Below are 18196 nucleotides of genomic sequence, written 5' to 3'. Positions count from 1 at the left end.
GCCGTATTTTGTTTTGTCATGAACTGAGAACCACTCTCTTATATAAAACAGGCTTTCTAAAATGCATCTAAAATGAAAATTAATAAAATTTCAGTATCTGTCCTCTTGTATGGAAAGTCTCTTTCTGCCTTTTAATAATACAAACTTTATTAACTGTCATTCATAGTTACCTGAATGCTTTCCTTTCAAATACTTACTGACAGACATATTGGTTATCTAGATGTGACAGTATCATTAATAGTATCAGCTTTTCATAAAAAATGTTATTGAATTTTTAAATAAAAACACTTTGAAATATCTGTCTGGAAGTGCTGCCTTTTTACTTTGTCAGAGATTCAGTTTAGTTGAATCTTATTCCAGTCTTCATCAACAGGTCCTGGCTATTAGACTGTATCTTTTCTATACTTGGACTCCTCTCACAGATCATTTAAACTCTGTAGGCTTCCTTGCTGATTAATATTTCTTGAAAGAAAAACTCCCTCCTACCTACTGAGCATATTTCCATGCATATTTCAATCATTTTGCACCAGCTACAACACAGGCACCAGTGGTGTCAAACATCCAACTAAGGTGCACACTGTTTGACTCAGATCAATGTAAAATCTCTGAGCTGCAAGTCATGAGTCTTTCAAATATTAACAGCTCATAAATAGGGGCACTATTGTTCTTCCACAGACAGTACTACCAGTTCATTCAGTTGTTTAGAGAGCAAAACCAATGTTAGCTTTGTCACCGCAGAAGATTTTCATGTGCCAACTGTGAAAAAGGCTAGGAATTGAAGCCCAAAGGATTTAGGGAAAAATAAATGTTTAAGAAAGTATGATTCAAAAAAGCATGGAAGAAGATACAAATCATACGAGATTTCTCTCCTAGGTCCTATTGATATATCATCAGTATCATTTTCTTTGAAATGAAGAGAAAGCAGAAGCCAGAAAGAGCTGTTTCTCATAATAAAATAACAATGTTGAGTAGTAGCCTAATGGGTTGAGAAATCCCTCACACGAGACCGTCTGTCTAGTGATATACTTTTCAAAAGTATATCACTGCTGTGTCAATAGAGCATTTTACATTAGGATAAAAGGTACTTTTACCCTAGAGTTTATCCAGATTTTTTTGTCTCTGAAAGGTGGACAAATAAACACAAATAGTAACACTTCAAAGTAAACACATATACACTAGAAACATTAAGATAAATTCAGTAGCATGGACTGTTACCAGTTTTCTCTGATCTTCAGACAGATGGGGAATTAATACTATGTTCTCCATAGGTAATATCACTATCCAGTGGAGCTTAGTGTGTGTATCAAAATAAAGCTTTTTATGTGCTGTAAAAGGAGGATGAGATTACTTGATTTTACAGCTTTTTAAATGATGACTATGATTACTGTGAATTTATGCTTGGGTTCATTTGGAAGAAAAATCTTTTTAGCAAGCATATAGGGTTTTCTTTTACACTGCTGGTCCCTTCAAGAGCTTTAAGCTGCATTTTTGCGAACTTATATGAAACTATCAGCTACGTAGGTAAGAAATTTTAGGTGGTTGCAATGGGGGATATATCAGTTCTTTTTTGTTTCCTGCCTTTGTCATTGTCTGGTATACATTATGCATTTTACAGATATGATCAGCTTGAGCCATGTTGTTGGAAGAAGAAATCGCTCCTCCTCTGGAGTGTTGAAAGGGAAGGCTCAAGAGAGACGCTTCTGAAGCCCAGAGAGCCTGGCTGGAACAGGGCACCACATGGAGCCTGCAGTGCCTGGGCAGGAATTGAGCCTGCAGCCAGGGGCCGAGGGGCAGCTTTCATGGGGGACAGGCACAAATGACAGAGGACCTCAGAAGACTTTGCATGTGCTGCTGGTGAGAAAGGCACTGAGTGGAACAGGTCTCCCTGCAGAGACACAGTGGGTGAGGAAGAACTCTACATAACATTTTTGGGTTTCTATTCCATCTACCCTGTCACATATTTTAAAAACTAACTATTCAAGCTTGTGTTCTATTAATGTTTGACTTTTCTTTCCACTAATCAAAAGCCTTCTGTCTTGTGGAGCTTGCTAGAAAAAGACAGTACAGACACATTCACTTCACAGCAGTGTCTGATTCAGATCTTGCCTCAATGGCAGGTCCAGAGTACACCTAACTGAGTTCCGTGTTTCATACCTAAGATTGTTAGAATTTCAGTAGGCATCCTTTCTATGTTTTTTTCAGTTGGAATCTGTCTTCCAAATATAAAGGAAAATAGATGCACACCTGGGGGCTTTTGTGGGGCTTTTTTCCCTTTTCTTCTGGAGAGATGTAAACAGTTACACATTCAGAAGGATGAAGAAACCTAGTTCTTCATCAGATAGAGTATGTGGGACAAGGGAATAACAATTGTAATGTATGCAATAGTTCAGACATATCCATTGCATAAAATGTAATCTTAAGAAGATCTAAATCTGAAATTTGTGGACTAAGAGGAAGCTATGACCTTTGATCTCATGAGAAAGTTTAAGTCAGCTCCTTCAGGTTGCTACCCTAGTCTGGTTACCAAAAAAAGGGGATAGCACTTCCTCTCATGTAGCATATTTCCTTGCCTGCTGATGATTCTCAGAGCAGCCAGTAGATATTGTGGAGCCAATCACAAATACGAAAGTATAAAAGAAGCAGGAAGGCAAGTAAGACATCCTGTAGGGCAATGGTGGCAGGACCAGCAGCATGCTACTGTTATCTACATGGTATAGATAAATGTTAGCATGTCATGTCCAGAGTGGCTATCTGGTAGGCTCAGATGAGAAGGAGAATATTTCTGATACTGCTTTCATCAGGCAGTTTTGAAGCACATGCCTGGAGAGGTCTGCAGGACTGGTCTGAAGTAAATACTTGGAAGTACAGCTTGCATGTATCTAACTGCTTCTACTGATTCATTCCTATTGTGCTGCATTTACTTAAATAACATAGACTATCCATTTGTATTTCAGACTTGAAAAATTGATGTGTTGTATTGGATTTTAATGCTTCTTTCTGCCCTTATGGTTAAAGGTCTTGTAAGTGGCGCAGTGAGCATGTGAGTGGCCTCCCTTCAAACCAGGAAAGTAATTCCCAGAGGTATAAGAAGCAGGGAAAACAGCAGAGTAGAAAGAATGTCCTTTGAGTCCTGTTTTTCATTTTGACTTCCAGCAGATCAGAAACAAGGAGTCACAGGCAGAAAGGGTCATCAACATTTTGCAGCATCTCCTAGTTTGGAAATTGTCTTAGGAACGGAAGTGCTAAATGGGAGGTAATTGAACACCAGGATTGAAATCAGCTTGCTGAGCTCTGGGGTGTCTAAGCCAATAGCAATATAGCAACAGCAAACCCATGTGATCTTTCTTTGTTACATACACAGCATAGTTAATGAGCACATGCACAGTAGTACTGTTTTCTAAATACCAGACTCACTGTGCTTGCACAAGAGTGTTTCCTATGAGTAATAAGTCCAGCACTTTTTGGAAGAAGAGCTTTATCGCTCTTATAACACCACTCGCAGACAGGATGTGCTCACAGCCTGCTCAAATCCTGCTTCTTGTCTAAGAAAAGCACCCAAGAAAAGAGGCTGGCTGCCTGCACATCACTGCTATTCCCAAACCTGCTTTGTGCTGAGACCTCTCTGTGCAGGAAGGAAAAGCTGCTTTAAGAATAACTCTGAAGCCAGGAGAAAGCTGCTCTCAGCTAACATCTTACTTCCATCTGTCAAATGAGAGCATGTGTTCCCATTATATGCCAGGAGAAGGAGCCATGCACTGAGCATCCCACACAAAACCAATCTTTTTTCTTAGATAAATTCTGAGATAAGCTGGGATAATTGTCATTTTTAAAAAAAAACCTTTTAAGGAGCCCACTGAGGAGTCACTTGCACATAGGTTTGGGATGCTGAAATAGCTGGACAATGCTCCTTAGGTTTTCTGTGTAACTTAAGCATGACTAAAATTTTATGTCATGACTCTTATTACTTTCTTAGTCAACATACACTGCATGCAATTCTTTTCTCAGTATTTATTTTCTCAAGGTATTTTCAGCTTCAGTATCTTTTTATACGTTATCGCCGCTTTTCAACATATCTGAACTTTTCTTCTAACAAAGCATATAAAATCCTCCAACAAAAATTTATTGATTTTATTTTTTCATACAAAAATCTTAAATGTAATATTAAACTCTTCTATGAAATTTAAGACTGATGGCATCTATAAAATAATTCCATTTCAAGAATTAATTTTGCAGAGGATATTTCTACCAGTCTCTTAACCTTACATTATTAAAATAGGCCATAAATTGCTCTAGTTAATATTAAGGTGAAACTTAAGTAACTTAAATTACCTTGGTACAAGACAAGAATTAGGGCTACAAGCTCTAATCCAACAAAAATACAGAGTATTTTGGAAAGAAGCATTCTATCTATCTCAAAGGTTTCAATCCTACCTACCTACTGGTGAATATACCATTTTTCCCTCTTATGAAATGTTCTTCTCAAATACAAAATATAACGGGAAAACATTTTGAGAAATCCGGGTAAACATACCCTTTTATGCAGTTAAACACCACATAAGAAACTACAATGATGAATTAGTCTATATTTGCCCAAAATGTGGGTATTTAAAACCACTTCAAGCTCTAGGCAACTGTTCCTAATCAGGATACTAGTGTCTGACATCTAGAAATTCATCACTCTTTAGGAAGGTAGCAATTATGAGTAAAAAATTTCACCTACTAAATACCTGTTGCATTTCCAGGATGCAGAGATGAAGATGTATCAGAATAACAAAAAGAGCTTTTAAAGAGGTATTTTAAAACCTTGACGACAGATTTGTTGCTTGATTTTTACCTTCCAGACTTATTCAGTGCTGCCTGAGGCTTTAAGGAGGTGTTTGATGGGTGTTTTTTAAAGCACTTAACTTCCACCTCAAAATATGAGCTAAAAACTATCTCAGGACAGGAAACATTATTAGTAAAACTAAAAATAACACCCTCAGCAATGCCATGAAATAAAAAATTCATGGAGTCATTGAGATTTAAATTAAATGAGGAACAGAAAAGAGGTACATGTTCAAAACAAACAAACAAACAGAATTTTTATTTAATGAGATTCAAATTAGTGAGACTCCAATTACGGTTTGAGGTCTTAATATATTTAGATGGTATGCACTATTTTGAATTCAGGATGACAGAGCTGAACTTATCAACACAATGAGATATACAGCAATGTTTCATGGTTTGTTGCAGGATGTGAAAGTGTTTTATGTCTTTAGCAAGCTGTTTTGAATACAACACGGGTGTGTTAGATAAAATTAGATAAAACTTCCCGTGATCCTAATTTTTGGGCTCTATAACCTACCTTCAAAAGAACTCAGTTTATATAGGAAATAATGTGTTTTTACTATGTAAACTTTCTTACATTGCTGAGTCATTTATGTGGAGAAACGTGACCCACAGCTTCAGCTTGCAACTTTGTTTTGGTGTAACATCTTTGCAGCAAAGACATGTTAAAACATGGTCCTTAGGGACTACCTTTTTAGCTCAACAGGGAAGGAGCTAAAAACTATCTCATTCATGCTTCGAGCTTCAAGCCATCCTGTGTTACTTAATTATCTTTGGTTCAGAATTTATCTGAGTAACTGCGTAACCATCCTGTTCTCAACTGGTTTTCAAGAGTACCTCTAGGTCTCGATTGTGTCTCTCATCAAGGAGATTTTAAAAGGACTGCAGTTGTAGTTTTATAACAGAATCTGCTCTCAGCATTAGTAAACTCTCCAAAAGCAGACAATATTAGCAATGTTTTCATAAACACCAGCCAATGAGTGCAGATAGCACTATCATGATGATATATTAACAATTGATTCATTAATTTTGAAGAATGTAAACAAGACTACATGAAAGCTTATCTCTCTAAGAAGCAAGAAAAACAGAATAAACATAAAATATCATCAGCTACGAGCTCAGCTAAAGACTACAAAATTTTTGCTTGAATGATAGTATTGCTGACAAATTCATAAATTCATATATCGAACTTTAATATCTTTCATAATTCATCAAATGCTACTTTTAATACCCTACTTCTTGTACCATCTATCTCATTTGTCTAATATGGTACATAGAAAATTATTATTTTTAATGATTTTTGATGTTTCTGTGCACAGACTCACATTGTAATATGTATGGATTGACTAACACTTTCAGATTCAGAAACTATTTCACAACTTCTGATTTTCCCATACCAAAGAAACCCTTGTGCTCTTTTACAAGTCATCCATCCAGGAAGCCTTGATGCATCAAAAAGCCTTTTCCAACAAGGTCTGCTTCATGATCTGAACTGAAAAATCCTTTAATAACTCTTGTCATTCTCCAGTATTATGAAACATCAAGTGGACTAATCTCTACTTACCTCGATTATTTCCCACATGCTGCTACCAGAACATTCAGTGCACTTTACACTTGATTTTATTCCTGCCTTAGTATTTTGCACAAAGTATCATCATCACATGTGACAGCCTTCTGAGCCTTACTGGTGCCCACTATTCATCATTCACTTATAAAATTTTCCAAATTAATGTAGTAATTTTCCATGCTAAGTCCACCGTCTCTTGTTTGGAAAGGTAGTAGAAGCCTCCTTCTACTGGAAGGAGTATGGAATGGAAGTAGAAGTGATAAATTCTGGTATGCAGAATATTCTACCACTGATTTTAAAATCTAGAGTTTAAATTGGCTAGCACTAAAAATGATTGGGAAGTGGCTGTAAGTCTTTCTGTCTGCAGCTGAGAAGCAATTCATATACGCAGCAGAAAATGAAATATGCAACCTGCAGGAAGTCTCTGTATCTCACACAAAAGCCAACTATTAGGAAAACAATCTTTCCTCTAATGCTTTTGAGTACTTATATAAAGGGCAAAATATTTCCAGGGCAACTGCTATGTTAAGACAGGCATTCTGGGATTCACGGACAGCCTTATTTACACATATGTAATGTCAATCTATAAATAGGCTGAAAGGCCAGAATTAACTCAAATACACTCTAAACAGCCATCATGTCAAATTACTGATTATACTTTCTTTTGTCAACCACATCTGTATGAAGGGAGTCCATCATTATTTTCTGCCATATTTGCATATGCAAAAAACATGTCTACAAAACCAGTGGAGTTATATCTATCTCCATTTGAAAAAGTGTTTTAAATAATGTGAATACCGCAGGGGTTAGTTCCCTCACTTGCATAATAACAGAAGGCATACCTTTGGGAGAAGCTGGATTGCTTGGAGTATTCTCTGTCTGTGCCCAGAGTTAAGGATTCCTATTTCCAAGAGATCCTGGTCCTCCATCACGTTGCTTCCCTAAAAATGAGGAAAAAAGTTGAAATAAAAATGAAAAACTTAACAGATGCCCTCAATAGCTTGAAAAAGGCCTTTCTGTCACATTTGAAAGAGAACACTTGGTTTAACTTATAGCATCTGAGAAGAACAATAAAATACTGGTTGCATTAATTTTCACAATAACAAAATATGGTGAAAGGTGCTCGAACCCATGGACTATTGCAACACTGCTGGCAGCACAGTGGAGAAATTGTAGCTCTCACTCAAGCCAAATACCAGATGTGAACACTCTTTCATTTGGAACCAAGGACTTGACTACACAATTGTTCAGGAACTCTCAATTTTTTCAATTCACCTCCTACCTCACCTAGCTATTTATGATGTTCATTTTTCTCTGGACTGGGAAAAGAACCCAACACAGAATAAGATGAGGAGAGTGGATGAGGATAAAATTATTTGTTCATTGATAGTAAAATGATGAAGAAAGGGACAGGTATCAACAAAATGTGCAGTCCCCATCCCCCTAAATTTAACTGTACCAGTTCAATCCTAACTTGTCACTGCTTTTATCTTTCTGCTTGTGGGCAGGTCAAATAGTTCAAAACATTCAAATAGCTGAAAAAGACCATCTGTTCAAATAATATACAAAACAACTGGCAAGAAAAGTTCATTAAATAAACCTCCACAATTCAAACATCTCTTCTTAGGAGTTGTTAGCAATAGGAGCTACACAAATAGGGCAATACAATTCATAAATTCAAGAAGTCTGACATCACCCAGTAAGTTCAGTATTTGAAGGTCAATTTTCTAAAAAGCTGGCAGTGACTATTGGAGGAATCATTGGAGGTACAATAGTGGCTCAAAAGGGGAACTGCAGATGGATCAAGTCAGGATTGCTGGCAATCTTGTATTCTTTTTTGATCTCGTCATTTCATAAAATAAGTCAGCTTTTAAAAAAGGTATTTAATTTTAAAAAAGTTTCTAACTATTACAGTTGAAAACAAAACCTGAAAAAACAGAAGACCTGTCCTGATCTCTTAGCCCTGTTGGAGTTACATGATACTAACTGGCTAGAAGCAAGAATTCTTGTGCTCATCTAATTTGATCATGAAAAAGGCTTTATGTGAGCAAATCTGTGAAGACTTCACCTCTACCTTTCCATTTGGGGTTTGCTGCTTTTGACTTAGCACAGCTCTTAAGAAGTGGCAAAATGAAAAGCAAATAGGCACGTAAGAGAACATGCTTAAATGCTTTGCTGAGTCAGGGCTTAATAAAGGATATGATTTCTTTCTGAATATAAAATCTCCTGTCCCAAAGCATCATGGATTTCTTTCAAAAATCACCCTGGAATATGGAAGACTTCACTCTGTTCAGTTGCTAAATCTTCAATGTGTTCAGATGGACTGATTAGTTTACAGGTGCACCCCTGAGGACTCCCAAGTTCCTCTCCACAGAGTACCCTGCAAAATCTAGGTGAGGTCTTTTTAAGAGAATCGAGGAAACCTTGCAAAGCTATTCTATTTTACACTATATTTTACAGTAATTGTAATGATTTAAGGCTACAAGTCTGCAAATCATACCCTGAAATAATTGGTGTACAGCATGCAGAACAGGGCAGGCAGAAACCTTAGCTCTACAAGGAGAGCTGTGCAATGATGCCAGATTAAATAGATCACCCAGTATAAGTGTGCACACAGCACGGGCTGTGCAAACAGTGAGAGTGATTAGGTGGGGGTAATACCCCCTTCATCTCCCTGGTAAACACGTAAAAATTATAATTTCCTCTTTCTGCCTTTCTCTTTTAAGTAACCAAAAGGAGGCTGTAAACTTACAGCAAAAATTATTGAAAAAAGCCATCCATTTTGGGCTGGATTCTCCAGTGGCTGGAAATAGCTAGCATAAATGGATTTAAATAAACTGAGCCAACTGAGGATCCAGTCCAAAACAAAGGCTATGCATTTCCATTCATTTTAATAAATGCATCTATTTTGTTTGCAGCTACTGCTTTCACTTCATTATTTAACAGTTTTTTAAATTTCACCTTCCTTACTGCATGATGTTTACACATAAACACAGTGTAGTCATCGCTCTTTACTGATGCCAGTAACCTTGGCATCGGCTTCAAATATTACAATGTTTAAAACTCAATTAAATTAACAGGCACAGGAAAAATATTTGCACATAGTTGCTGCATCACAGACAAAGCATTATTTTATTAATTCTTTGCTATTGTTTTTTCCTTATGTATTATTTAATGTATTTTTTTAAAGTATGTCAAGGTTACAAAAACAAATATTTAAAACTAAGGAAAGCCTGGAATTCATGTTGCCTCCTTATTCCCAGTTTAATAAGGCAACAACCTCGTCTTTGAATGAGCTCAGGTTTTAAAGCTTTGCTGTGTCAATGTTAAATGTCAACAGCAGCAGACACTCATCCCTCCTGTAAAACTGATTTTATTGTCTTCTGCCATGGAGCTAAAACAACTTTTCATCTTTCCATAACAGCAAACTAGAAAATTTAGATATTCAGTATAATCCACTACTGCTTAGCACAGAGGCATAAATTCATAGTTTATGAAACTATGTAGTAGAAAGCTGCTATTTCATTTGCAGAAATACTTGCAGAAAGAAAGAGCCTATCCCTCACAGTCCTACCTCCCTAGTATCTGCTCACATTTCCCTCTTAATCCTGTTTCCTGATATTTTTTTTTACCTGATTATTCCTCTCATGCTCCTCCAGTCCCTTTCCATAGGCTCCTACACGGAGAGTGAAGAAAACCTAACTTCCTTCTGCTGCAGAGTAGCTACAAGGGCAGAAACTCTGATCTTAGCTTCCATTTATTATAAGCTGGGCCAAACGTAACCTCAATTAACTTTACAGAGATGACATGGTATATGTAATTAAAATGAATATGAATACAAGACTGTCTTGTCACATTATTTCACCTTAAAAATAGTTGAGCTACATTAGTTGAAATATTCACCAAAAAGAAATTATCCTAATAGACACCTAGAGAATTTGAGCCCAAAGATTTATGTTTTATATGCTTACATGCAAAACAGCTTCTTATAACAGGAAATATGGGACAGCAATCTCTGCTGAGCTTATTATGCTTTCTGTAATGAGAATAGAAAAGACTTTGTGATACTTAAGTTTCTTAAGTCTATAGGAAAACTTAGTTGGAATGAAAACTTCTTGGAATTAAAGCCATAAAAAAACATCAAAATTGTTTATACAAGAACAGATTCAGATCTATTTCACTTCAGTTTACAGTGTTCAAATTCCTGTCTTATTAATGCATAATATTCTAATGAACTGGAAAGATCCTGCTTCTGAGTTCCAGTAAGTAAAGAGTGTATCTGAAACCCTCCACCCCCAGATTTGTGGTTCTGCACAACTCCTAGGATTATCTTTTTCCCTCTAAGCACACACAGGAAGCTAATCTCCTGAGCAAGAAGGCAGTGGTTTCACAGAACAGTTGGGCTCAAAAACGAAGGAGAAACTGCATGTGGGAGACTGAAGGCATATGAAAAACAACATAATTTTAAAAACCCAGAAATTTTGCCAAATTCTGAGATAGTTCCTATAAATGACTTCAGAACAAAATGCATAATGATACATTATAAGATAAAGATGTCACTGGTATTTATTTGGGTTGTTTAATATAAAATCACCTCTGGAATTATCCACTAAATACAGTCTTTCCCAAAAATTCTGGATTAGACCTAAGCACCCATATGCATTCTACCTCCTGCAGGAACAAAACAGCTCTGAAGATTTGTGCCCAAAGATAATAAAATACAGTGTCTGAAGAACATATTAGAATGGCAGGCATCACTATATGTTTCACATTCCTCCTCTTGTACCTATGTTTTTAATTGTCCTTCACATATTTTCTGTGCTGGAGAGCTATAATGAAAAATTCTAATGTCTGCTTGTGTCACCTAAGAAAATGGTACAGAAGCTTTAAAATAGCTAGCGGATGTATTACTAGACCTATCTGGAAATTCAGCCCCTGAAGTTGGAAGAGATGAGCTGTGGGGAACAAAAAAACTGACTGAAAAAAGAAGAACAAATTGACTTTGAATTTAAAGCTTTCTTTCTATCCTGCAAAGGAAAAAGACTTACATAAGAAATAGAAGATTTGGAGACTTTTGGCTTTAGGCTGGAAATGCCAGCTTTACCAGTTCTTTCAGTGTTCATCTGTGGCAGCAGAGGAGAAAAAGTAGTAAATCTGGTACCTAAAGCTGTTGTTCAACAGATAGAGTCAAAGTCATTTGCTGTGCAGCCATTATTGAGACCAAGGTTAGCTGGAGATACCAAGTGCTACTGGGGGTAGCAACAACTTCTGGTAATACTTTATGATGTACTGGAAGCTGGTTTGACAAAGAACAGGATTGATGTGGGTAAGGAAAGGATGACTTCTGATGTAAGTACAGGGTTGAGGGGGCAGCAGAGGTGCTTGCATCACTCCCAATGTGAAGGGAGCATCTCCTTTGCCCTCTCCCAGCCATCCATGTAGTAATCTGCTGCATCATAAACATAATGAGATCAGAAGAGCCTGAGGAGCTGGTGCAGGTGGCATCCAGCACGCAGCAGTGGGCAGGATGGTGTGCATGTGTATGACAGACAATGTCTGGTGGGTGTTTGAAGTGCCTTGCCAATGTCTCCACCAGAATGTACCGCACCGAGCCTCACCCTTGATGAACTGAGACCTGGCACTGCAGGAGCACAGCTGGGGGATTTCAGTGGAGTTGGGCAACAGGCCTCATACTTCGGCTTACAGAGCTGCTGAAGATATGGCATGTCACAGAAAAGAAAATCTGCTGGGTTGTACACTTAGCTGGAGTATTCAAGAGTACCATTACTTCTGTCACTGAGATAAGAGAGGTGGGAACAGGGCTGGAGCAGATGGGAATGTTCTTCCATTATACGTGGTTGGAGACTGAAGTCAGAGAGAGAAAACTGACATCAACAGCACCAAAGACCTCTATTCTTCCTTACTTCCATCCCAAATGCATAACTGGTGTGGAAGGGAGCAGATATCTGATACCAATGGGAATAAGGACTGTTACAAAACACATCCTCAACAGCTCACTTAAACAAGCCTTCTCAGCCAGAATTGCTCTGTTTCTCACCCACCTAACTCTAATATCCTTCCAAACTTGAAACAGTGGCTAAACTGTCCTCTGGCTGGGAACAAATGAAAGACATCTCCCAATGTAATAAAGAACACACTGAATAACCAAGACTTTTTCATAATCTAAATCATATGCCAAAAGGTTTTTTCAAACACAATACAGTCTTCCCACAAGATAAAAGTATTTGTTTCTTAGAGACTTGCAAGAAAGGACTAGAGAAATGTAGCTTTCAGTAATAAGCAGTGTTTCTTATTAGTGCAAGAATTTCAGGCAATGTGTCACATGTTTAATTTCCAAACTAGAACTGGCAAATGACCAGAATTTAGCAAGCTTCATTATAAGTGAAAAGGTTGCCTCTCACTAGTATTTCCACTGTTAACATGAAAACAAGATCTGTAAGAATGATTACTGAATTAAATGCCCAACTTGTACTTTCAGGTCAGAAAGATTTATCAGATTCCTTAAGATACTGCAGACATTATTTCCTCTAAAAACCTGACAATATTTTGTTAAAAAAGTCCCCTGCAGAAGCAAGGAATTTTGTCTTGGGAGAAAGAGATTGATTATAAAATATGTTAGGAAGAAAGGACCAAGCAGATTGAAAAATATTCATTTGATATCATTCTTCCAAAATTAATTTAGTGTAAAGCTACTGATGCTCATTCTCAATCCCCACCTTGCTGTATTTCCAGTCTTTACATTTATGGCTTACATAGCAATTAAAAAACCCACAAAACCAGAGAAAACTGAGTTTTCCATGTCTATGTCATTTAGTCAGGAAGTAATAAAAAACTACTAAATGTTAACTAAAAAAAAGGTCGTTTCACTCATAGATAATGGCAGGATGATAGCATTTCTATGTACAAATTTGCAGAAAAAGTGGTGATGTGAGCCAGGGCTAGTTTAAAAAGGAGTCCCTACAGACCTGAGGCCCACATGACTTAAGCTTTAAAGATCTCTCTCTGGTTCACATTCAGCTCTTCCAGAAATGAACCTGAAGCAACCAGTGCCATCAAAAGCTTTTCAAATATTGACATCCAAGTGATCATTTAGTCAAAGACCTTTCACACAACAGGAATAGTTAATTAAAGTGTAGTGGTAATTAAACAACATGGATAACTGGGACAAGGATCGTTGTAAGAATTTTTGCTATTTTTACCCCTCCTCCTTGTATCACTGATTCATTACAACCAACACAATTGTCACATGCAAATTAGCTGCACAGATAAGGTGGCAATTGAAAAAATTACCTCTGATGTCACACTTGGCCCACTTAATTACTAATGCTGTGGACCCAACTCTGTCTGCCTATTTAGTCATAACAATTCAATAATATAATTATTAATACTTACCTAAATTACATCTTAATGTCTTGAATGTATATTGTGAAGATAATTTCACTTCATTTGAGTAATGAAAATTCCAGAGAGTCTTTATTGTACCATTATTCAGATTACTTGCTATAAATGCTTCTTAGCTTGGATGCTAAATTTCTCAAAGGACCCACTTTAAAAATCAATATTACTAGGAGCTAATTATCAGACTTCTAAAGTCTTAGAAAAATATTCCTTTCTCCAATAAGTGTATAAGGCTGTGGAGTGCAGAAAAGGACAAAGATAATATTTTCAGACTTACCAAAAATGTTGAATACCTTCTCTGTATGTAATATGGAGTTTTAACCAGCCAACACTAGTGGTATTGTAACAAATAAGGAGGTGATAATAAAATAACAAAGTAACTTTTGTAATAAAATTTGGTGCTGACTGCTGCCAGACAACATGCCTTCTCTAAGAGCAAATTAAACCAAACAAATCTGGTGGCCTTCTGCAATGTGGTTACAGCACTGGTGGATAAGGGAGGGAGAACTGATGTCCTCTACCTGGATTGTGCAAAGCATCTGACACTGTCTCACACATCCTTGTCTCTAAGCTGTGGAGGCATGGTCTTGACAGATGCGCCTCTTGGTGGGTAAAGAATTGGCTGGATGGTTGCATTCAAAGAATTGCTGTCAATGGCTTGATGTCCAAGTGGAGAGCAGGGACTAATGGTGTCCTCAGGGATTAGTGCTGGGACTGGCACTGTTTAACATGTTTGTCAGCAAAGGGATGCCATCCAGATGAACCTTGACAGGCCTGGGAGGTGGGCTCATTTGAACCTCATGAAGTTCAACAAGGCCTAGGGCAAGACCCTGAATGTGGATCAGGGAAATCCCAAGCACAAATACAGGCTGGGCAGAGAATGGATTGAGAGCAGCCCTGAGGAGAAGGGTTTGGTTGACATGACCAGGCAATGCACGCTCACAGACCATAAAGCCAGCCTTATCCTGAGCTGAATCTAAAGAATTGTGGCCATCAGGTCAAGGGAGGTGATTCTGCCCTTCTACTCTGCTGTTGTGAGATCCCACCCGGAGTGTTGCATCCAGCTCTGAAGCCCTCCGCACAAGAGGGCTTCAGTCCAGAGGACTGAAACCTCTAGTCCAGAGGAGGGTCATGAATATGATCACAGGGCGGGAATTTCTCTTCTATTAAAGCAGGCTGAGAGAATTAGGGTTGTTCAGCCTGGAGAAGAACTATGTCATCTTTCAGGTCCCTTCCAATCCAACCTATTTCATAAGTCTATAATTCTGTAATTCCATGATTCTATAAAATGCAAAAACTCAGTTTACCTCCCAGAGTATCCTACACATGTATTTCCTTCCCTATATTTTTATCAACTGTAGCCATGTGTTTTAAAATGTGAGCCACCCAAATCACCCCAGAGAGCACAAAATGCAGAGTCAAAGATATGAAAATTCTGGGCAGGATCCACATCTTAAAAATAGGTTATTGCCAGAAGGGGCCTGTCAAATAGCAGAAAGGAAAACATACCCAACAAAATACGTAAGCTTTCACACACACCCTAAAGTTATGACTGACATCTTCAAGCACTTGTTCACCTCCTGCCTGCAACTGAACCTTGCTCACACTGGTGGCTTTGCCTGTGGGCTGCCTGGTGTTCAAGCTCCCAGTTCAGAGCAGACAGAGCAGCTAGGAAACCACGTCAGTCCTTTGTGGGAGCCTAGAAAGTAGGCCCTCCTCTGAAATGCCATCAGGGCTTGATCTGGTAGGAAGTCTCAGAGCATGCCCAAGGCAGAAACAGGAGCACAACATGAACTGGCTGCTGCTCTTTCTTAAAATGTGTCAAAAGGAGGAAGAATGGCTTTATCTTTCTTATAGAAGAGCCCACCTGTTAGAGGATTCATGCAGAAGGTGGGAGATAAGATTGACCTGTCTTTCTCATGCTCAAATTTCCTAAAAACAGAGGAAACTATGCAATAACTATTAGGAAAGGGATATCTGGATTTGAGGAGGAATTGCTCATTGGTCCTGCTGAAACTAAATTGCTGTGAGGTTTAGTCAGTAAGTCAGAAAGAACATTATCCATTAGACCAGTGACAGCTGGTTGTGGTAAATCAATCTTCTTGTGCTGTTTCTAGAAATGTTTCTGGTTTATATCTAGTGACTGCCAAAAAATAAAAGCAGAAAAAAACCTAAAAATGCATGACTTTCTTTCATCCAAGTATCCTAACTTCTAAGCTACAGGCTTATGCTTGTATTTCAATTTGAAAGAGCAATGAAGCAGATGTCCTCACCCAAAGGGTTGATTCACATGTCAAGATCCAGGGTGCAGGACAGGAAATCCAGATTCCAAGTAGTGTCTAATGCAGGGATGCAAGTGGAGGCAAAACTTTCAGACATAACTCCTGCTTCGGAGGATCTCTTCTTAGCACTGCACAGCCTTTTTCTACATGCCTTTCTCTTCCTGTTAAGTTATGCAGGGTCTTGTTTGCCTAATTCAGTAGTAGGCATCCTGCTCCCAGAAACAGGAGCTCTACAGTCAAACATCACGATGCGCACAAATCGCTGCTACTCACTGTGGTTTTATTATGGTCTTGGAGGCCTAACTTGGCTGTATTTTTAGTCCACTCTGTGTCCTGCAGAATGAAGGCACTTCCTAACTTTCAGGTGCCCAAACCATTTTCAGGACTTAGCTACTAATAACTGGAGGTTGCCTCCTGGTTTGTTTAATATTACTAAATATAATAAAATACAAAGCAGCTCCCAAAAATGAGAAATACTGGAAAATGAATGGTGTTTTCTACACACCACTGATTTGTTATGCTTAAATGTATTTTACAGTCCACCATGTTGCTTTTGATATGCAGCTGTGCAGCAAGGGTAAAAGGTAAGAGACATTGTGAAATTATAAGAAATTGGAATATACTACTTTTCTCTAGCTAAATATCTGCATATTTCATTTGCCTGCCAAATATAGTTGTTATATTGAGAATCATTTTAACATATTCTTACAGACTTTGTTTGCTAAGACAAGCACGAAGGATAGCAGGATTGAATAAGGTTTTGTCATTTCCCACCGCACACAGATATCTTTTACATGCGAATTTCCTTATACAAACCTCTGTGATTTATTTCCACAGTATGTACAGGGATATTACTAGCTAAATCCCTGAGGCCCAAGAGGTAAGAGGAGATGGTCTCCATTTTCTTAAAACCCTTTCTAAAAATAAGAGAACATTTGATTAAGGGTTGACATTTTTCTTTTCTTCCTTTGCTTGTTCTTGTAATTCATTTCACATGGGAAGTGGGCTGTGTGTTTTCTTATCCCTTCCAACTCAGCAGCCAGGAGGCTGGCTTTGCGGGCCCACTCCCGTCACCACGGCAACCAGCGGATGGCTGTGATGCGATCCCATGCGCTTTGTGTCACTACACGGTGCTATTGTTCTCCAGAAACCGTTTGGAGAGGCATGTCAATATTGCCACAAAGGAGGATTGATTATCGTTCCGCTGGTCATCCTGTGCATCATGCATGGACTGCTGCATCACCTTAGGATGTGCTTCACTTCCCCCATGCAGCGACTTCAGGAATGATTGGTTTGCACTGTGAAGCCTATGTTTGGCACCAAGCAGACCCTGCTCCTCAGAAACACTGCAGGGAATCTGAATTAAACCTGCAGTTCAGAAACATCAGTATGACCACACTAGGTGAGATCAAAGGTCTCCTTAACTCATTGATTCAGTGTTTCTGCTATTGGCCAAAACTGCCCAGAAAAGGAAAATAAAACAATAATTTATCTCATGTATATATTTTCTGCACTCTCATCTTTGGCCTAGTTTAAAGTTAAGCACATGGGCATTTATTTACACCAGAGACTGAGTGATATATATATACGCCCAGGAAGACTTGATTTTCCTAAATAAAAATCTACCATAAATTTGAATCAATACATGAAATCCAGCAGCTTCTTAGCATTTGGAGGAAACTGATTTACCATGCCTTTTCTAGACTGCAGCAAAACATGCCTGCACTGCAAAGCTATTTTTCTTTTTTTTTTTCTAATGTGTCGTGGAGATGACAGAAAACCGAACTATCTTTCTTAAAAATTAACTTCGGCAAGATATATTCCACAAGAATAAAAGTAAAAGAAGTAAACGCACACCCTTGCAAACTGTGTCATGATGGCAGACCAAAACTTGTAGAGACCATGGAAGAAAGGATATTTAGAATCATCCTCCTGTGCTTGGCACTGGTGAGGCCACACCTCAAATTCCGTGTCCAGATCTGGGCCCTTCACTACAGGAAAGACACTGAGGCGCTGGGAGCAGTCCAGAGAAGAGGAATGGAATTGGGGAAGGGTCTGGAGCACAAGTCTGATTTGGAGTGGCTGAGGGAGCTGGGGGTGT

At 38.3% G+C, this 18196-nt stretch overlaps 1 protein-coding gene across 5 annotated transcripts in view; it reads right to left on the bottom strand.

Annotated features, from left to right (window-relative positions):
• ANKS1B (ankyrin repeat and sterile alpha motif domain containing 1B) overlaps nt 1-18196 on the bottom strand; it is a 412516-nt gene that overhangs the window by 159172 nt on the left and 235148 nt on the right. For all 5 annotated transcript variants that reach the window (XM_088055377.1, XM_088055378.1, XM_088055379.1 and 2 more), the window contains exon 16: nt 7237-7335. In XM_088055377.1, coding sequence (XP_087911503.1) covers nt 7237-7335 — 99 coding nt within the window. The remainder of the gene's footprint in view (nt 1-7236; nt 7336-18196) is intronic.

This window comes from Pseudopodoces humilis, chromosome 5 (genome assembly GCF_049639895.1).
Source record: "Pseudopodoces humilis isolate 2021_Gansu_Grassland_sample_001 chromosome 5, ASM4963989v1, whole genome shotgun sequence".
NCBI lineage: Eukaryota > Metazoa > Chordata > Aves > Passeriformes > Paridae > Pseudopodoces > Pseudopodoces humilis.
Note: the sequence above shows the minus strand (reverse complement) of the source record. Positions and strands in the feature narration are given on the sequence as shown.